The sequence below is a fragment of the Hyperolius riggenbachi genome, unplaced genomic scaffold, assembly GCF_040937935.1.
Source record: "Hyperolius riggenbachi isolate aHypRig1 unplaced genomic scaffold, aHypRig1.pri scaffold_204, whole genome shotgun sequence".
Classification (NCBI taxonomy): Eukaryota; Metazoa; Chordata; class Amphibia; order Anura; family Hyperoliidae; genus Hyperolius; species Hyperolius riggenbachi.
Window position 1 is genome coordinate 150,391 of NW_027152415.1, and position 22,407 is coordinate 172,797.

A 22,407-nucleotide genomic window follows, 5' to 3' on the forward strand; every position below is an offset into this window, starting at 1 on the left:
CTTTACTTTAAATCATATACAGATTTCAGGCTAGGCCAGTGAAATGCACTTGCTGCTGATTTTGATTTGGACAATTCCAAGCTGCATACATTTGCATTCAATCCAGAATAATTAAGATCATATTGACCATCTCTACTGGCCCTTCTGGATTATCAGATAACAGGGAACATAACTAAGAATCTTGTGGTTAACAAAGTTGAAGCAGAGCCAAAATAATAACATTTCTAGGAGGGGGGGGGGGGGGGGGTTCCACTCTAAAGATGCCAGGAAGTGTGAATTGGGAGTACATTTAAGATGCTTTGGAAAACAGCACTGTCAAGTGTGGGCACCCTGTAATGCCTACATGGTTTTCCTTAACCCAAATTACACTCAGAGGAGTTTATTTGTTTTGTTTACTGGTTGGATGTTTATGGATCACATGTGAACACGTTAATTTGCTGAATGAGAATCATACCATGGTCTAATGACAGTCTTGGCAACAATAAAGAGCACGTGGTGGCTTTCACCATCTATTGCACTGTTTTTTTTTAACTAATTCAAAGAATACAAAATGACTTGTAGGCTCCAGCACCATTGTTTTTTGTGATTAAGTTTTTTTTTTTTTTTCTATGAGAGTGCTGTTTGTTATTGTTTTTAAAAACAAAAGACCTATAGACTAAAACAATCCAAAGGAAAAGAACTGAAAAAAAGCCTAAAATGAGGCCTTAAAGAGGAACTCCAGTGAAAATAATGTACTAAAAAAGTGCTTCATTTTTACAATAATTATGTATAAATGATTTAGTCAGTGTTTGCCCATTGCAAAATCTTTTAAATCCCTGATTTACATTCTGACATTTATTACATGGTGACATTTCTACTGTTGGCAGGTGATGTAGCTGCTGCTAGCTGTTTTGGCAGTTGGAAACAGCTGTAAACAGCTATTTCCCACAAGGCAACAAGGTTCACAGACAGGGAACTGCCAGGAGTACCACGGTCCTCAGAGTTTCTTGTGGGAGGGGTTTCACCACAATATCAGTCATACAGCGCCCCCTGATGGTCTGTTTGTGAAAAGGAATAGATTTCTCATGTAAAAGGGAGTATCAGCTACTGATTGGGATAAAGTTCAATTCTTGGTCGGAGTTTCTCTTTAAGTGAAGGACAACAAGTATTCTTACCAGCAGCCTGGACTCCGAGCAGTGGGGGGGAATATTTGTTAATTTAGGCATACAAGGGCTTATTACCACTAATACAGTAAAAGAGTTAATGGTTGCCAATGTGGTAATAACCAATATTGAGTAAAAAAAAAAAAAAAAGTAGTGGAACATTGGCTACAGTGATGAGTGAAAATGTTGGCATTCTTTCAGCTTCAGCTCTGCCCCTCCTGACGTCAATCGCGGCGGATCGCTGCCTCTGCCCGCCCCTCTCACTCTTCCTTCATAGAGACGGGCGGAGATCCGTGGATATTTGCAGAGGGATTTGGGAGCTCTGCAGCCCTAGTTTTGCGGCGGGGACACGGCGGATTACTTGGCTTGAGAGCACTGAAGCGAATTATAAGGTAAAATGGGGAAAATTAGTTCGCTTCAGTGTCTCTCTAAAGTAATTAGTTTGTCATTTTTCAAATTTTTTGCAAATTTTTGTGCTAAAAATAAACGGTTTTCACAAATATTCACAGTAAAAATAAAGTTTCTCTTTTTTTCAAATTTTCGCATCGGAAAGAAAAATTCGTTTTCTTTGAATGTATTATGAAAACACAATATTTTCTTGATATCGAAAGCAACACTGGTTCTCTAAGCACTCTTTCCAACACCAGATTTTGATACACCTTGTGTAAGAGTAAGACACTCATCAGATTTCCAGTTCGTTATACTCAAGTCTTGCGCTACTTCTAGTCTATGGAACACTTTGTGTTTGATGATTTATTTACTCTAAAATAATTGCGTGACCAAACACATTTTCCATTCTCAGACATTTATTTTGCCCTTTGCTTGCAATGTTTATGCATCACTTGTTACCAGCTGCACCAAGTGGACACCTTGAGTAGAAACGTTTTGTAATTTTCGGTATTTACATTTTAACCTCACTGGCGGTATGATTATTTCCAGATTTTAGGGTCTTTTTAAAAGGTTTCAGACTCTAAAATCAGGGAAAAAATAATGCCGCCAGAGTCTCTGCAGCAGCCCCAGCACTCACTCGCCTCCCTGGGCTCCAGTGTTGCAATTTTACCTCCGTCCTCTGGGTGGTGCTGTAACTCTGTGGTGAGATCGATGATGGTGATCCCACCACAGTGATTCAGAGCCTCAGAGGACAGAAAGGAGAATGGCTACCGACGTCTGGATCCCCTGGGAGGTGAGTAAAATAGCTCACTGCACGCTATACTCTGCATTGAGCTCCCGGTGGCTAGCCCGAGCTACACTTGGGATTACCGCCAGGGAAGTAAATACTGTACAGGTTGTGAGGTACTTTTTCCAGCAGTGAGTGTGTCATTTGGAATATACACATGAGTCTGCAAACCCCCTGCAGCAAAACATTGTAGCATCGCTTGTACATCCAGAGACAGAAACATGTTTAGTTATTTTCCCTTGACGTTGAGTTCACTCATTTCACCATTTCAGTCGACTTAAACTTTGTTCTATTTGTTCAGAGAAGTCGTTTGTATTAATTCTGAAACGAGAAAACACATTTTTACTAAGAAATGGTTTGTGAATAAAGAAGTGTGTAGTGACATAGTTGACGCAGACCTCATTAGAGATAGGCTTCTTGGGCACCCTGACACTGTACATTAACCAAATAGAATACTTGGTATTTATAGTAATTTCTACATAATTAATATAAAGAGTGCATACAAAAAAGGGTTCCAGGAAAAAATGGCCCAGTTAGATAACAAATTTGCACAAGTGGATAACAAAATCTAAATAACGATAAACATTGATAACAAAATTGGTTAACGATAAATGACGTTTTAAAACAGATTGGAGATGAAAATGAAAAGATATTAACTTTAAAAATTGTTACATAGTTTAACAATACAGCTTAACCTACCCCTACTCTCACACAACCCTGCCCTAGTGGTGCCTAAACCTAACCACTCCCCTGGTGGTGCCTAACCCTAATCAACCCCCCCCCCCCCCCTCCATGGTGCCTAACCCTAAACACCACCCCTGGTGGTGCCTAACCATTCCACCTGGCGGTGCCTACCTCCAACTACCTCCACCGTGGTGCTGAACCCTAACCAACCCCCCTGCACAAACACACCCTTACACACATGGAAACGATAACATATTTGATAACGTAAAATCTGTACATACAAATGATATAATGTGACAAAAACTAAAATGTTGCAAGTCTCTAAAAACAATAACATATTTCAAAAAAATGTATGTTCTAATGTTGTTAATGATATTTATCAAGCACTCCTTTTCTGCTTTGGGGGCAGTATTAATGATAAGTGCATTAGAATCTATGGTGGTGCCCTTTCCGTCCACTTGCCCCCGGCGCCCTTTTTTCCTGCTACCATATAAAGCACTATACATGGGGGGAAAATAGCAGCCACACAGTAAATGGATATACAGTACACAGATATACAGTGGGTTTATTGCTACCCTTTATTACCATATATATGCGTGATAAATCCCTCCTGTGCATACACGGACACCCCCCTCCAAAATAAGCTATGACCCACCAATTGGCCACCTCCAAATGTGCTGCCATTGCCCTCCATGCAGAGCGTCAATTTGTAGGTGCAAGGAGGTGCAGAGTACATGTACGAGCGTGCTTTAGCATGTGTAGCTGCCTGTCCTCGCTCTGGCTTGCTTTCTCTAATGTACTGTGCAGCTTCTGAATAGTGAAGGTCATGTCTAGGAGAAATCATGGAGAAATGTGATCAGTTTGGCCAGGTGATAGATATGTAAGGCTCTGATTTGCTAGTCATCATCATGTGCTAAAACAGGATGTGATCACAACAAATCAGAGCTTTATAAATTTGCTGATCAAACAAATCACGTTTCTCCATGAGTTCTTCTAGACATAACCATCACTACCTGTTAGCTGCTACTCAACACCGGCCGTGTGCTTGCCCAGTGGCCCCTGCTATGGACATGTCGTGTTTTTTTATGTCGGTAATGCTGCCGCATGTAAAGCGATGGCATGTTTGGTGTTGCAAACGTGGCCGTTTAGTTGCATGTAATTGCAGCCAGAAGGGGGACATGGCTGGCACCCAGGAGGCTCAGCTGCCTCACAAGCTTGTAGTAGAACCTTCCATGGAAAATGGGCCTAAAAGCTATGTACCCACATCTATAGCTATGTACACACATCTGTTAAGTGTTGCCCATCAGAGATCGGAAAACGATCCACTGGGCAACAATTCAGGCAATGATGTTGTACAGACACATCCCTAGCCTTGAGGCTAGCTTTGTGTTTTCTTACTATGAAGTGGGGCTGAGCGACAAAAATCAGGGCATGACGGAGGAGCTTCTTTCAGTCAGCGGGTTTAAAAATAGCATTGTGATTGGTCATGCTTGGTCAGGATCAGTCGGCAGCCGCTGTACACACAGAGCGATTGTCAGCTTAAATGGTCATTATCAGCCATCTTGGCCAACGGTTTTCTCATGCGTGTTTGTACCTTATGTCTCTTATTTTTAGTTGCATTGGTTGTACATTGATGCAGGAAACACTTACTTAATCTCTTCCATGTGGGGTGATTTCTGTATAAGTTCTCTGATGATCCCGGCGCTGCGATCGGTGAAGTAGTTGAGGCTCAGATCCAGCTTTTTCAGATTTGGGTTTTCACCCAACGGCAACAGTACTTTTGCATATTCATCCGTCAGCTTCCCTTGCTGCAGCCTGGGAGAAAAAGTGTACAGAGCTCAGGGGAGACCAGTACATTGTGTCTACTCTTGTGTCTGGATAATAGAAAATGGCAGGCACAAGTCAAGTCAATAAAAATATTTCCTCCGTTATTCATGTTTTTCTTAACCTCCCTGGCGGTATGATTGTTTCCTGATTTTAGTCATGTGATTTTAGATCCTAAAAGTAGGGAAAAAAATCATACTGCAGAGAAATCTACAGCACTCTCATCCTTGAGATCCAGCATTGCAAATCTCCCTCATGTCCTCTGGGTGCCGCTTTATCTCTATGGTGAGAACGCCATCTGTAGTCATGTGGCAAACAGCAATCTCATCTGAGCCTCTGCGGACTGGAAGAAGACGGGCTGTGAGCGTCTGGGACCATGAGAGGTTGAGTTACAGCCACCGCTGTGCACATACTGCTTTCCTGTACCTTCTGGTGGCTACCCTAAACCAGGCTCAAGATTAAAGCTCCCAGCATCTGTTTTCACCCCGAGCCTGGCTCGGGGTTACCACCAAGGAGATTAACCCAATGACAATGAAAGTATCCCGAATACACAGACCTTACTTGTGAAATACCTCACATATATTTATTTACATTTTTACCAGTGGTGCTCGGAACCCCCAATCACGGTTTTGAGTAAATCTGACCACGGCAGTATGAAAATTCAGATACGATGTGATTGTGATCCGGATTTGATGCCAAATCCGAATTTGACTTGGATTTTAACCGTGATTACAAGATTACAAGATTTGACTTTAACGTTAATAGCAAAGCCCACATACATGCTACAAACACCAAAATTGCATGGATTATAAATGTGAGAAATGGCTACAACATTAAAAAAAAAATTCAAAAAGACCTTTTAGTTTTTGAGAAAATTTGATTTTAACGTTTCAGAGCCCCCTTACATGCTAGAAACACTAAATTTGCAGGATATGTTAAGTAGAACAGTGGGAACAAGGGTCTTTTCAAAAAGACCTTTTAGTTTTTGAGAAAATCAATTTTAAAGTTTCGAAGATAAAAAGTATACATTTAAAGGCGGTAAAATAACAGTTAATGTAGCAAACCTAACAGTAGTGTAAATTTACATATAGCAAAAGAAAAAGCAATTAATTTCCCTCTGGAGCAGCAACGATTTGGCCGGAAATCGTGATTTTTTCATTTTATGTTCAGAGGGTGGGAAATTAAAAAAAAAACGATGTGGGGTCCCCCCTACCAAGCATATTGAACCCCTTGTCCTCCATGCAGGTTGGGATAGCCAGAATGGGAAGCCCCAGCTGACTGGGGCTTTGCACCCTGAGCTATAATTGCTCGCATGGTCCATGGTATGGGGGGCTCTGGGCAGGGCCGGATTTCTGGGAAGGCCACAAAGGCAATGGCCTAGGGTGATAAAATCAGATAAGATCAGAAGGTCGGCAGGACTTGGAGATTGAAGAGGTCATATGTCAAAGTAAATCATCTCTTCTGGTCCCACAGCCAGCCAGCCAGCGCACTGCTCTGCACTAATAGCTGAATTCCGGAGTTCCCCAATTCCTGCATCTCTCTCTCTCTCTCTCTCTCTCTCACTTCCTGATGTGTTATGACAATCCACATCTGCTGTCCCCTGATGACCCCTTCCTCTGTATGATGGACATACAAGTTGGTGTGAGAAATGCAGGGGATTTACATTACAAAGCAGATAGAACTAAGTTCCGCTGAGTTTTAATGCAGGCATTTACAGACATCGGTGAGCTCTGCTAGTTTCTTCCCCTTCTCTATTTTACAGCTGTGACACTGACCCTAGCAGCTGTTAATTGCACTCATAAGTAACCCTAATTTATGACTGTTTGTGTTTTGTTTTTTTCTTTCTAGCCAGCAGTGATCTATTGTCTGCTTCAGTAACTCTTGCCTGACTCATTTTCTGTCCTTCAGCTCCTACCATCTATGAGAACTGCAGAAATAAAAATGCTGTTTGCTTCCCTTTCATTGCCAAACTGTCACTTTAAAGGACACCTGAGCTGTTACTACGGTACCTCTATGCTAGTGTGTATGGTTTGGCAATAGAGCATTGTACCATCTTAGCCATCAGTCAAAGTAGAGAGTTTTGAATCAGGATGATGCCATTTATTGGTTTCAAAGAAAAGCCTACTTCAGACTTTGTTCCCGTATACTGTCAATATGTTAGAGCACATCACCATATGTACATTCAGCATTCAAAAGCGATACATAGATTTTTCAGCAAATATAAATAAATGTCATTCAGATGCTTTAAAGTGGAGCTGAACTCTTGCACAGGACAGAGGGAAAACAGAGAAATGCACCCTGTATGTATTTAGAGAGCCTGTCTAATTTCCCCTCATATGTGTCTAATCACAAGTTGTAATTTGATCTCTACCCTGTGTCACCTGACTGCCACAACATCTAAGCTCATTTGAAAGCACATGATGTCAACAATATGTCTGCTTCCATGAAAGCAGGAAGTAGACAAACTGCAGATTTATTGCAGGATTTGTATCAGCTGTAACAAAGAAATGTTTTTATTTAAAGGTTATGTTGTTGCATATCTTTTAGAGCAGAGAGGAAGTTCTGAGTTCAGGTCCACTCTAATTACAACAGAACATCCAAAGTGGGTCTCGACAGGATGTTTGCTACTTACCTGTTCTCTGGTTTGGATGGGCTTCTCTCCATTGCACTGCCCTGCCACCTGTTTGTAGCTTCGACTGCAGCCAGTCGCACAGAGGACAAAGAAGCAGCGCATGCTCTGGCCACTCGCGCTCCTTGTAATTTCTCGCTCCTGCCCAGATGTGCACAGCAACTGAGTGTCATGCATTCTTGACAAGTACCGGTCATACATCAGCATCATTTCTCAAGTATGCATGCCCAGAACACAATATCGGCTGCTGTGCACATTCGGGCAGGAGCGCAAATTACAGGAATTATTTGTTGAATGGGGGTAGAGCAGCACAATAAAATGAGCCCATTCAAACCAGTGATCGCTAGTCAGTGTTGTACAGAATGTTTTTTGGTGGTGGTGGGGGGGTGGTTGGTGACAGCAGGCCTAGGGCACTGGAAAGTACAAATCCGGCCCTGGCTCCGGGGGAGAGGGTCGGTAAGGCCTTTCCCTTCCCCCCTGGAGCCCATTTCCAATCCATGGAGGGAAATGTAAAGATGCTTCAGTTCGGCGGGGGTGGCATGTGTCGGCGGCAGTGCACGGAAATCTTCAATCAATGTAACAGAAGATTGCAAGATAGAGGATATTGGATATTGGTGTGGGGCCTTTTTTGAGGATATTGGCGTGGGAACATTGTTTTAAAGGTACAGGTAAGTATGTCTTGTTAATTAAGATGAATAAAGGACTTTTTTGGAGGGGGGGCAGGCATCTGGGGGGCATCTGGGGTCCCCTTCTTAAAAGGGACTCCCAGATGCCACCATGAACCCCCCCCCCCCCCCCAGGGAGTCGTCGCCCCCACCTCCTTCTGGGGCACAGGAGGTGGGGAGAGCCCCTTGTCCATGGATTGGACAAGGGCTCTGGGAGGAGGGGAAGGCTTGGCCACCCCTATCCCCCAGAACCCCCCATACCATGGACCGTGTGGGCTGGTATAGCTCAGGGTGCAAAGCCCCAGTAGGCCGGTGCTCTGCATTCTGGCTATCTCAGCCTGCATGGGGAACAAGGGGATAAATGTGCTTGGTAAGGGGGACCCCACGTCATTTTTTTTTTTAAATTTCCCACCCTTTGAACATAAAAAAAGTCTAAAAAATAGGAAAAGATGCCAGAGATCTTTATACAGCCATATTGCGGCTGTATAGCGATCCCTGGCCAAAGCATTGCAGCTCTGGAGGGGTTTCTCTGTCTTGTGATATATGTCAATTTACACTACTGTTAGGCTTGCTAAATTAACTGTCATTTACTGCATTTAAATGTATACTTTTTTTTTCCTTTGAAACTTTAAAATCGATTTTCTCAAAAACTATAAGATCTTTTTGAAATGTTTTTCCCTCTTGTTCCCATTGTTCTTCTTAACATATCGCATATCAAATTTGGTGTTTCTATCATCTAAGGGTTTTCAGGTTATAATCATGGCCCGTGACCATGGCCAAATCCATGATCACGAGCCGGATTTGGACCACAATCGCGGGTGCATTCGGAACTGAATCCATGATCGAGAGGCAATGGATTCAGAATCTGACCTCGTGATCAGGAAAAACAGCTTGTGATCACAGGCTACCTGTGATCACAAGCTCGTCATGATGAGCTACACTAATTTTTACATATTTTTATAGGAAACCTGTGAGTAAAAAATTGCCCCAAATGGGTACTCATTTTGGGAGAGGGAAGCCTCTGGAGGATCCTCCTCCACCGGGCCATTCCAGCGCAGCCCCATCACAAAACTGCATTTAAATGTGCAGTAGCAAAGACCCAACTGGGCTTTTGGCGGAAAAAGCAGAGCTCGATTGGGACCATACTACTGCGCAAGCCCGAGCCACCTGCACAGTAGCATGGACCAGTGGCGTAGCTAAGGAGCTGTGGGCTCCGATGCAAGTTTTACAATGGGCCCCCCAAGCACTCTATACATAATAATTGATACGGTGCACCAAAACCTGCCAATGGCAACTACAGTGTCAGAGGTGCAAGAAGGGGATGGGAAATAGCTTGTTAATGATTACCACTATTCAAAGTATCTATAGAAGTGATTATTACCAGCACAGGACCAATAGAGAGCTAATACTGTAGTCAAGGGAGGGCCCTTCCGAGGTCCCTCTGGCCCAAGGGCCCCGATGCGGTCGCAACCTCTGCAACCCTTATTGCTACATCCCTGGCATGGACCCAATCACACTGATCTGGTCCATGCTATTTTACAGGTGCAGTGTGGCCTTGCTTCTGGGGTCCGTGCTTTGGATCAGCTTGGAGGAGGAGGATGGTGGAAGCCTCTGGAGGATCCAGAGGTTTCCCCCTCCTAAGGTAAGTATCTCATTTTTATCCTCCTTAACTTCACAGGTTTACTTTAAGGGTTTGGAGTCCCTAAAATAGTTGCGACCAGGGTTTAACCAGCTGAGCGGTCTGGACGAGCTCAGCTCGTCCAACACCGCCAGCGGCTGCCGCTCAGGCCCTGCTGGGCCGATTTCAATGAAATAAAAAGCAGCACACGCAGCCGGCACTTTGCCAGCCGCGTGTGCTGCCTGATCGCCGCCGCTCTGCGGCGATTCGCCGCGAGCAGCGGCGAAAGAGGGTCCCCCCAGCCGCCTGAGCCCAGCGTAGCCGGAACAAAAAGTTCCGGCCAGCGCTAAGGGCTGGATCGGAGGCGGCTGACGTCACGACGTCGGCTGACGTCGATGACGTCACTCCGCTCGTCGCTATGGCGACGATATAAGCAAAACAAGGAAGGCCGCTCATTGCGGCCTTCCTTGTTTATTCTGGGCGCCGGAGGCGATCGGAAGATTGCCTCCGGAGCGCCCTCTAGTGGGCTTTCATGCAGCCAACTTTCAGTTGGCTGCATGAAATAGTTTTTTTTTTATTTAAAAAAAACCCTCCCGCAGCCACCCTGGCGATTTAATCAGAACGCCAGGGTGGTTAATGAACACACACACACACACACACAAACCATAGGAAATGTTATGTCTAGATGAATGTATTTGGTTGATAGAGGAGTGAGACATAGAAAAAGGCACCATAAATATAGTACTTATGTCACTGATGGGTACATGACGTTACCAATGCATTATACACATAAGATCTTAACAGTATTTAAGTAAGTCTACGAATATAATAGTTTATGACTAGCTGATTGCCCAGCATTGCCCGGGTATGTATTTGGCTGGTGTTGGCTCCACCAACTTTTTGTAACCCTGAGGGCCCTTTTGCACTTAATCAGTTGCTCTCAGTTAAAACGGAAAGAAAACGATTTTCAAAGTAATGCCCATGTTTTTCTATGGCACCTTTTACACTTAACGCGTTTTAACTGAAATCTTCTTCCCAATGCACTGCTATAGAAAAAATGCATACCAACGCGTACTAACGCACACTAACGCACACCAACTGATTAAGTGTAAAAGGGGCCTAACACACAATTAGTCAATGACCAAGTTTGTGAGCTTTGCCATCTTTGGCATCAATAATTTGCATTGAAATGAAAAAAAAATCTGATTGGCTGTTTGTGGCTCCACCCCCTTTTCTGAATTTGAACCCCAGTCACCCAATGACCAACTGTACCAGGTTTGAGACCTGTGCCATTAACATTGCAAGAATGGTAGCAATAAAATATTCCCCTTGAAAAGCAATAGGTGAAGTTTGATTCACATTAATTTGTATATTCCCATAGAAATTAAACAAATCAGATTGGCTGTTTGTGGCTGCGCCCCTCTCCAGCATTTGAACCCCAATCACTCGACCAACTGTAGCAGGTTTGAGGCATCTGCTTTTAACAGTGTAAAAATGGCAGCAATTTAAATATCCCCCTTGAAAACCAACAGGAAAATTTTGATTGGCTATTATAGGCTCCACCCACTTCCCTGAATATTAATCTCAGTCACCCAGTGACCATCTGGGCAAAGTCTGAGATCCCTGCCATTAACAGTGTAAGAAGGGCTGCAGTTTCCATTTTCCCAGTGAAATTTGTTTTTTGCTCCGCCTACTTTTTGTAACCTGGACACAGTCACTCAATGACCAAGTTTGTGAGCTTTGGGGTCCTTGGCATCAATAATTTGTATTTTCCCATGTATTTTCCCATGAAACAAATCCGATAGACTGTTTGTGGCTCTGTCCCCTTTTCTGAATTTGAAGCCCATTGACCCAATGACCAACTGTACCAGGTTCGAGGCTTGTGCCATTAATAGTGCAAGAATGGCAGCAATTTTAATATTCCCCTTGAAAATCAACAGGTGAATTTCTGATTGGCTTTTTAGGCTCCACCCACTCCTCTGAATATTAATCCCAGTCACCCAGTAACCAGCTGTGCAAAGTTTGAGAACCCTGCCATTAACAGTGAAGAAGGGATGCAGTTTACAATTTCCCAGAAAAATCTGTTTTTGGCTCCACCCACTTTTTGTTACCTTGACACACAGTCACTATGCAATGACCAAGTTTATGAGCTTTTTGGTTTCCTCCCTGGGTTGAGGCCTCTGCAATTAACAGTGTAAGAATGGCAGCAGAGCAATTTCAATATTCCCCTTCGAAAATCAATAGGCACATTTTGACTGGCTCTTGTAGGCTCCACCTATTTTTCTGAATATTAATCCCAGTCACCCAGTGACCAATTGTGTCAAGTTTGAGAACCCTGCCATTAACAGTGTAAGAATAGCTGCAGTTTATATTTTCCCATGTAAAAAGATAGTGGTTTTTGGCTCCGCCCACTATTTCTAACCTTGACATACAGTTACTCAATGATCAAGTTTATGAGCTGTGGGGTCTTTGGCATCAATAATTTGCATTTTACCATTGAAATTAAACAAATCTGATTGTCTGTTTTTGGCCCGCTCGCTCCCTTTTCAGAATGTAAACCCCAGTCTGCCAGTGACTGGCTGTATCAGATATTAGTCCCAGTCACCCAGTGGCCAACTGTGTCAAGTTTGAGAACCCTGCAAATAACAGAATGGCTGAAATAAATCTAACAAATCTGATTGGCTGTTCGTGGCTCCACCTCCTTTAGTGAATTTGGACCCCAATCACCCAATGACTGACTGTATCAGGTTTGAGGCCTCTGCCATTAACAGTGTAAGAATGGTAGCAATGTAAATATTCCCCTTGAAAATCAATTGGTGAATTTTGATTGGCTGTTGTAGGCTCCACCTACATTTCTGAATATTAATCCCAGTCACCCAGTGGCCAATTGTGTCAAGTTTGGGAACCCTGCCATGTAAAAAATTTGAAAAGTTGTTGGCGCCGCCCACTTTTTCTAACCTTGACATACAGTCACTCAATTATCAAGTTTATCAGCTTTGGGGTCTTTGGTATCAATACTTTGTATATTCCCATTGAAAAATAAACAAATCTGATTGGCTGCTTGCAGCTCCGCCCCCTTTCTGAATTTAAACCCTAGTCACCCAGTGACCAACTGTACCAGGTTTGAAGCATCTGCTATTAACAGTATAAGAATGGTAGCAGCTTAAATATTCCCTTTGAAAATCAAAAGGTGAATTTTTATTGGCTGTTGTATGCTCCACCCACCTTCCAAAATCTTAATTCCGACCAACTGTGCAAAGTTTGAGAACCCTGCCATTAACGGTGTAAGAATGGCTGCAGTTTTTATTTTCCCAGTAAAATGTGTTTTTGACTCCACCCACTTTTTGTAAACTGAGCACACAGTCACTCAATAACCAAGTTTGTGAGCTTTCAGGTTCCTGGCATCAAAAATGTGTGAATGGAAGCAATTTATCCACCAAGGAAATCTGATTGGCTGTTTGTGGCCCTGCCCCTTAGTGAATTTGGACCCCAGTCACCCAATGACCGACTGTAGCAAGTTTGAAGCCTCTACCATTAACAGTGTAAGAATAGCAGCAGTTTAAATATTCCCCTAGAAAATCAATAATAATCTCATTCACCCAGTGACTAAGTGTGCCAAGTTTGAGAACACTGTATAAGTAACAGTCTAAGAATGGCTGCAATTTACATTTTTCATTTAAAATGAATGGCTGAAATTTGATTGGCTGTTTTATGCTCCGCCCACTTTTCCTGGATTTATAACCTCGGTCACCAAGTGACCAACTGTGCCAAGTGTGCGGACTCTGGCTTGATTACTGTGAGAATGGCAGCCTTTTACATTTTTTCCATTGACATAAATGGGTGGAATCTGATTTGCTGTTTGTAGCTCCGCCCAGGTAAGCGGGGGGGGGGGGAGACCCCCAGAACATATCATCCCAGGTAGTAAGGGATCTGTATACCAAGTTTCGTTCAAATCGTTCAAGGTGTTTTCGAGTGATCGCGGCACATACACACACACATACACACACACATACATACATACATACATACATCCGATTTTATATATAGACTAGGTGGCCTAAGCCCGTTTAAAAATGGGCTCTAGGTCTGTGTCGAATCCCCTCTCCTCCCACCTCCCCTCCCCTCTCACCACACCACCCCTCCCACCTCCTCTCCTCCCACCACCCCTCCCACCTCCTCTCCTCCAAACTCCCTCTTCTCCTCCACTCCCCTTCCACTCTTCCCCGCAGTATCATCGTGCATGCGCGCGCCCGCCGCCGCCACCGCCGCGCGGTCGCCCGCCCGCTGCGCGCACACGCCTCTCACAACTTCGCGCACTCACGCCACCGGCCTGCCGCAGACCCGGCCGCCCGCTGACCAGCCGCACACTCGGTTCCCTGGTCCCACGCTATCCCTGTGTAGCGTTGTCCATGCTGCGCACATGCGCACAACGGTTCAGCACGGACAATGCTACACAGGGACAGTGCACAGACACTTCAGTTTTATTATAGAGGATTATCAATAGCTTATGTATTTAACTTGGATATTTTAGATTTATGAGAGATATAGAACGTGGACTACTCATCCTTGAGTTATCTTCAGATAATTAAAGAATAAGTTGCAGTAATGAATGAGCAATGATCATTATACGTCTTTTAATTAACTGTACACACTCCCTTTGATGACAATCGTCGGTCGAAGAAATCCAACAGGTTAGATCATGATCGAATCCCGATATCTGTCTTTTGTTGCGATCAGTGACGGTCGGTCATTCGGCGTTACTTACAAGGCCGGTTCTAGAGTTTTTGCTGCCCGAGGCAAACTTGTGAAGATGAGCTCCCCTCCCATATGGAATGATCGCACAACACCCGACAATTTGCTCTGCTTCATTTAATGCTCTCACATGACATACTGCAGCTCAACACAAAAGCACACTGGCTGGCTGTGATTCTGTGGGCCAGATTTATCAAAGCAATACCGACAGTTTTTTCTTCTTAAACTGTCCTTACCAGCAGGGGGGAGTGTTCTGCACATTGTTAAGAAGCTTCCCAGTGCTTTCTTAAGTGAAGGGAGATTGCGGCAGTTCTGAGAGTTTTCCTTAGATTAAGAACAGTGCAGAACTGTCCCTGAATAAGAAGTGGCTAATACCACTTCTTAACCCCACAGAGCAGGCTTACACTGACACCTCATAGCTCCCTTTTTAATTTACTGCCATCTATCCACCCTCATTTGTTACTGAGGTGAACTCCCCTTCACCCTGGTGATGTTTATTTGTTTAAGAGGAGGAGGGGAGTTGTGGAGGAGTGTGTGGAGAATTGACTGTTTAGAGCATAGAGCATATTAAAAATGTGTGTAAAAGACAGAGCAGACATGAGGATTATTTGAGAATGGAAGTTTAGGAGAGAAATTACAGCCTGGGATGCTCCTGTCCCAGACGAACTGAACACTGTTGTGTTAGTTCGTCTGAGACACTGTTCTAGCTCCTCCTCACTTAGAACAGTTTAGGAAGGAAACAGCACCATCTAGTGGCTTCTTAAGCTGCCTGAGACAGTTCTGCACAGAGTTCTACAAACCTACCAGCATTTTGTCTCAGACAATCATGATAAATATGGCCCATATGTGAGTCTTGCTTCTCCTCTTACTCTCACTGCATGCTGTTTGTGTAAACACAGTACAAACATGCAGCCCCTGTAATCTCTTCCGCCTGATGCAAATGTTTCCCCTTGCTTCATGAGAGAACCGGCCCTGGGTGCTAACCAGAAATTGGTTGAAAGCTTGTTAACCGGTGATTTTAATAGAGTGCAGACCGATATTTATCTAATGTGTAAACATAGCTTTACTTTATCACTGTGTCCAGGGGGATGTCGGAAATGAGAAAAAGAAATGAAACAAGGAAAAGCTCCTATATAACCAGTATCATCAGCGTGTCTCTGGTTACTGATTAGCTGCTGCTGTGGCCATAGCATCATGGGTAATCTTTATACAGTTTCCTGCAACTCTGTATTATTCTGTTATAGAATATGCTAACCTATTTGTGATTAAATTGACTTTAATACAAATACAAACAGTAAAACTACTCATTAAAATGAGTAGCACGGTGGCATAGTGGTTAGCGCTCTTGCCTTGCAGCGCTGGGTCACAGGTTCAAATCCCAGCCAGGGTACTATCTGCAATGAGTTTGTATGTTCTCCCCCTGCGGGTTTTCTCTGGGCACCCCGGTTTCCTCCCACATCCCAAAAACATACAGATAAGTTAATTGGCTTCCACCTAAATTGGCCTTAGACTACAATACATACACTACATGATACATACACATATGACTATAGTAGGGGATTAGATTGTGAGTCCCTCTGAGGGGACAGTTAGGTGACAAGACAATATACTCTGTACAGCGCTGTGTAAGATGTCGGTGTTATATAAATACTTAATAATAATAATTAAAATAAATATTGTGCTTTCCTATCTTGTCTTTATAAAAATGATGTTACATTGAGCATCTTCGCATACTCACATCAAATGTTCTATCTGGCATGATGGTGCGGAGACAGCGATCACTAAGTCCTTTAGGCCCGGTCCAGCTAAATTATTTCTGGAAACATCCAGGAGTCTAAGACTCTGACAACTGCTTACGGCACAGGCCAAAGAGGTGCATGAAGCGTCTGTTAGTCCATTATTCCGCAAGCTGTAAAGAAAGTATAAACTGAAGTTATAAACGTATAAAAAAGGGACCACAACAACATATAGTAGAATGAAAATGCTATGCAGTATACATAATTTTATGGTAATTATCCTGGTTTCAACATCAGAAACACTTCCTTTATGTATATATTCTGGTAAATTGGTATATAACCCCGCCTTCCCAGTAATGCCTAGCCTAGGCTATGACGTCACACAGACTTCAACCCCAATGCACTCTGGGATACCAGGGGCCATATGCCATTGGAGGTGACAAGATGCTCCAAACATGCAAGATTCTTATCACCCTTACATCACTCAGGATTTACCAGCAAATTTAATTGATGGCTTCACCTGAGTGATGTACGAGCATTAAGATCATAACTCAGGCGAATAGTAGCTATTTGCCTGAGTGATGCTCCTATGTCCCGTGCAGTGTGATAGGGAGGGAAATATTTGTGCCATGAAGCTGGTCTTTAGGACCAAAACACTGCTGCCTTGGCCCCCAGGATCAGGGGCGTAACTAGAAATCACTAGGTACCCCTGCAAAACTTTGCCCCTGCCCCCAGCTTTCACTGCTGGAGGGGAGAGTGCTGATGGTAGCCTGAGGTGGGCTAACTTTCATGCTTCTGTTTGTACCTGCTGTTCCCTAAAATTACCCTGATGGGTCCCAGAGCCAGGGGCCCCCCTCAGGTTTTTCCCCAAAGGGACTCCCCACAGCTGCATCGCTTGCAGGGGCTATTGTTACGCCCCTGCCCAGGATTTATTTATAGTAAGGTTTTGGTGATCCTTGTAGTAACCTCTTACTCAAGAATACCTAGGTTAAACAGAGAGACCAGGAGCCCCATGTAGTGATGTCGCGAACCTCCGATTTTCGGCTCACGCACCGTAATAGACTTCAATGGGGAGGCGAACTTCAAACTTTAGAAAAATTTCTACTGGCTGAAAAAATTATAGAAAACATGTTTCAAGGGTTCTAATACCTGGAGCTCCACCCTCCAACCTCCTACCTGAGGGAGGAGGGTCTCATCTGCCAGGGAATTCCAGTATTTCAAAAGCCAGCTTACATACCGTGGCTGGAGATTGAACCCAGGTCTCAGTGTATGGTAGGCAACTAACATATCCATTATACCACCAACACTACTAGCTGAAACTAGCCTAGCATGTACCATTTATGCTCAATCCAAAAGAAAAATTAGACAAGACAAATAACATTTATATCACGCTTTTCTCCTGGCGGACTCAAAGCACCAGAGCTGCAGCCACTAGGGCACGCTCTATAGGCAGTAGCAGTGTTAAGAAGACTTGCCTAAGGTCTCTTACTGAATAGGTGCTGGCTTACTGAGCAGACATTCGAACCCTGGTCTCCTGTGTCAGAGGCAGAGACCTTAACCATTACACCATCCAGTCACTGCTTAAGGATATGTAGCCAGGCATGGCCTTGCCTTTTGTGTTCAACAGTTGTCAAGAGAAAAATTAGACAAGACAAATAACATTTATGTTAAAAACAATGGTGCATGAGCCAGCCTGGGGCCCCGGGCAGTGAGAGTTCCCGGGGCCCCAGGCTGGCTCATGCACCATTGTTTTTAATTATTGTAGTATCCCATGCAGTTTAGTTAGGAGGGGGGCAGATGAGAGGGAATATCCTGCACGCTGGTGCCCCCTGCTGGTCATATAGCCATTGTCTATATGCAACTGAAGCCCTCTCCTACTAATTGGCTGACTTGCTCAGCTTTTGCTTGATTATCACTGCAAGCTAGGTGTATTATGTGTGCACTTCTCATTGGCTTATAAGCAGCCTGCAGGCTTTATAAAGCAGCAGAGAACTGTTTGGGAGTGAGGTTCTCCAATTGTGTGTTTGGTAAGTTTTAGAGCAGTAGGAGACAGGCCTTGGAGGTGGCAGCTCCAAGGTTTTGGCTGCGCTCACATATGGTGTTAGATGCTGGTTCTGGGGCCCCGGGCAGTGAGAGTTCCCGGGGCCCCAGGCTGGCTCATGCACCATTGTTTTTAATTATTGTAGTATCCCATGCAGTTTAGTTAGGAGGGGGGCAGATGAGAGGGAATATCCTGCACGCTGGTGCCCCCTGCTGGTCATATAGCCATTGTCTATATGCAACTGAAGCCCTCTCCTACTAATTGGCTGACTTGCTCAGCTTTTGCTTGATTATCACTGCAAGCTAGGTGTATTATGTGTGCACTTCTCATTGGCTTATAAGCAGCCTGCAGGCTTTATAAAGCAGCAGAGAACTGTTTGGGAGTGAGGTTCTCCAATTGTGTGTTTGGTAAGTTTTAGAGCAGTAGGAGACAGGCCTTGGAGGTGGCAGCTCCAAGGTTTTGGCTGCGCTCACATATGGTGTTAGATGCTGGTTCTGGGGCCCCGGGCAGTGAGAGTTCCCGGGGCCCCAGGCTGGCTCATGCACCATTGTTTTTAATTATTGTAGTATCCCATGCAGTTTAGTTAGGAGGGGGGCAGATGAGAGGGAATATCCTGCACGCTGGTGCCCCCTGCTGGTCATATAGCCATTGTCTATATGCAACTGAAGCCCTCTCCTACTAATTGGCTGACTTGCTCAGCTTTTGCTTGATTATCACTGCAAGCTAGGTGTATTATGTGTGCACTTCTCATTGGCTTATAAGCAGCCTGCAGGCTTTATAAAGCAGCAGAGAACTGTTTGGGAGTGAGGTTCTCCAATTGTGTGTTTGGTAAGTTTTAGAGCAGTAGGAGACAGGCCTTGGAGGTGGCAGCTCCAAGGTTTTGGCTGCGCTCACATATGGTGTTAGATGCTGGTTCTGGGGCCCCGGGCAGTGAGAGTTCCCGGGGCCCCAGGCTGGCTCATGCACCATTGTTTTTAATTATTGTAGTATCCCATGCAGTTTAGTTAGGAGGGGGGCAGATGAGAGGGAATATCCTGCACGCTGGTGCCCCCTGCTGGTCATATAGCCATTGTCTATATGCAACTGAAGCCCTCTCCTACTAATTGGCTGACTTGCTCAGCTTTTGCTTGATTATCACTGCAAGCTAGGTGTATTATGTGTGCACTTCTCATTGGCTTATAAGCAGCCTGCAGGCTTTATAAAGCAGCAGAGAACTGTTTGGGAGTGAGGTTCTCCAATTGTGTGTTTGGTAAATAACATTTATGTCACGCTTTTCTCCTGGCGGACTCAAAGCACCAGAGCTGCAGCCACTAGGGCACGCTCTATAGGCAGTAGCAGTATTAAGAAGATTTGCCTAAGGTCTCCTACTGAATAGGTGCTGGCTTACTGAGCAGACAGAGCCGAGATTCGAACCCTGGTCTCCTGTGTCAGAGGCAGAGCCCTTAACCATTACACCATCCAGCCACTGCTTAAGGCTATGTAGCCAGGCATGGCCTTGCCTTTTGTGTTCAACAGTTGTCAAGAGAAAAATTAGACAAGACAAATAACATTTATATCGCGCTTTTCTCCTGGCGGACTCAAAGCACCAGAGCTGCAGCCACTAGGGCACGCTCTATAGGCAGTAGCAGTGTTAGGAAGACATTACACCATCCAGCCACTGGTTAAGGGCTCTGCCTCTGACACAGGAGACCAGCGTTCGAATCTCGGCTCTGTCTGTTCAGTAAGCCAGCACCTATTCAGTAGGAGACCTTAGGCAAGTCTTCTTAACACTGCTACTGCCTATAGAGCGTGCCCTAGTGGCTGCAGCTCTGGTGCTTTGAGTCCACCAGGAGAAAAGCGTGATATAAATGTTATTTGTCTTGTCTAATTTTACTTTTGGATTGAGCATAAATGGTACATGCTAGGCTAGTTTCAGCTAGTAGTGTTGGTGGTATAATGGATATGTTAGTTACCTACCATACACTGAGACCTGGGTTCAATCCCCAGCCACGGTATGTAAGCTAGCTTTTGAAATACTGGAATTCCCTGGCAGATGAGACCCTCCTCCCTCTGGTAGGAGGTAGAAGGGGAGGAGGGAGGAGAAGCTTACAAGAGGCTAATTAAACTCTCCCTAGCAGAGTGTGTGTAGCAGCTGTCCCTTAACTAATTAGTATAGGCAGACGAGTGAGTCAAATGGCTCAAGGACCTTGCCTTGTATAAGGGGGCTCGAGCAGTCTGATTGGCAACAATGTGCCTGCTGACTGTGATGTAGAGGGTCAAAGTTTTGCTCAATAGAGCATTATGGGGTGAATCGAACTTCCGCAAAAGTTCACCTGGTGCAGGCGAACGCGAACCACCAAAGTTCGCCTGCAACCGTTTGCCGGCGAACCGTTCGTTACATCTCTAGCCCCATGGTGTAGTATGTATAATAAATAGGAAGCTGTAAGTATACACAGCTATATTCACAAGAGTGGTTTGCAGATCCCCTTCAACCAGCGGGAAATTAACCGTCCCCGCTCGTTTTTTTTGGGTTCTGCCAGAAGCTGGATGGTCGCTCTCCTGGGTTTGTATTTTTTTGAAAAAAAACTTTTAACTCCAAAGGAGGTTAAACTGGTAAGGATGGAGGTGCCTAAGTGTAAAAATATATACAACTAGCTGATGGGCCGGCGTTGCCCGGGTATGTATTTGGCTGGTGTTGGTTCCACCCACTTTTTTAAGCCTAACACACAATTACTCAATTACTCAGTGACCTAGTTTGTGAGCTTTGCGGTCTTTAGCATCCATAATTTGCATTGAAATTAAATAAATCTGATTGGCTGTGGCTCCATCCCTTTTCTGAATTTGAACCCCAATCACCCAATGACCAACTGTACCAAGTTTGAGGCTTGTGCCATTAATAGTGCAAGAATGGCAGCAATTTTAATATTCCCCTTGAAAATCAATAGGTGAATTTGAATTGGCTTTTGTAGGCTCGACCCACTTTTCTGAATATTAATCCCAGTCGCCTAGTGACCAACGGGGCAAAGTTTGTGAGAACCCTGCCACAAACAGTGTAAGAATGGCTGCAGTTTACATTTTCCCAGTGCCCAGTATTTGTCTCCACCCACTGATGACCCGGCGTTGCCCGGGAATGTATTTGGCTAGTGTTGGCTCCGCCCACTTTTCTAACCCTAACACACAATTACTCAATGACCAAGTTTGTGAGTCTTGCGGTCTTTGGCATCAATAATTTGTACTGAAATGAAACAAATCTGATTGGCTGTTTGTGGCTCCACCCCCTTTTCTGAATTTGAATCTCAGTCACCGAATGATCCAACTGTAACCAGGTTTAAGGCTTGTGGCATGAACAGTGCAAGAATTGCAGCAATTAAATATTCCCCTTGAGAAGCAATAGGTGAAGTTTGATTCATTTTTGTAGGCTCCACCCACTTTTCTAAATAATAATCCCAGTCACCCAGTGATCAACTGTGCAAAGTTTGGGAACTCAGCCATTAACAGTGTAAGAATGGCTGCTGTTTACATTTTCCCAGTGAAATTTGTATTTGTCTCCGCCCCCTTTTTGGTTATGGGAATAAAAAGTATCCTATATGTTATTCCAGGTAATGTACTATGTGTGTGCCAAATTTCATTCAAATCCGTTCAGCCATTTTTGTGTGATCGAGTAACAAACATCCAAACATCCAAACTTGCGCATTTATAATATTAGTGAGACGATGCAATACAATAACATTTGTAAAGCGCGCAGGTGTCGGGGACAGGGTTTTGTGTGAGAATAGGCTTAGGTCTAACCATAGTAAAATATCGGTACATAATACTGATATTTTACACTTTAATAGTAAAATATCAGTATTAAACACCAATATTTTACTGTCGGGATAACTGGTGCCCAAATTTCCACGTGCCTTTTTTCAATAGACACTTCAGCTTGTTCCCTTTGTCACACAGCAATGTTTTTTGCCCGGAAGAATGTAGAGAGGACACTTTGCAAGATCTCCGGGAGGTGAGTGAGATAATAATCTTGTTGGTGGAGAGATAGAGAGAGCATAAGTACAATGTTGAGTGTGGCAGTAAGGCCTCGCTCACATCTCGCTCACATTACACGCATTGCCGTCCGTATTTCGGCAACGCGTGTAGGAGGCAAACACGCACGACATCAGAAG

The 22,407-nt window shown here is 44.2% G+C and overlaps 1 protein-coding gene across 1 annotated transcript in view; it reads right to left on the reverse strand.

Moving 5' to 3' along the window:
• Positions 1-1,951: 1,951 nt before the first annotated feature.
• The window catches only part of LOC137543807 (NACHT, LRR and PYD domains-containing protein 3-like), a 71,932-nt gene continuing 51,476 nt past the window's right edge, over positions 1,952-22,407 (reverse strand). Inside the window, exons 5-7 of the mRNA XM_068264888.1 lie at positions 16,230-16,400; positions 4,654-4,818; positions 1,952-2,640 (exon numbers count right to left, since the gene is read on the reverse strand). Of these exons, the coding sequence (XP_068120989.1) occupies positions 2,580-2,640; positions 4,654-4,818; positions 16,230-16,400 (397 nt within the window). The 3' untranslated portion in view covers positions 1,952-2,579. The remainder of the gene's footprint in view (positions 2,641-4,653; positions 4,819-16,229; positions 16,401-22,407) is intronic.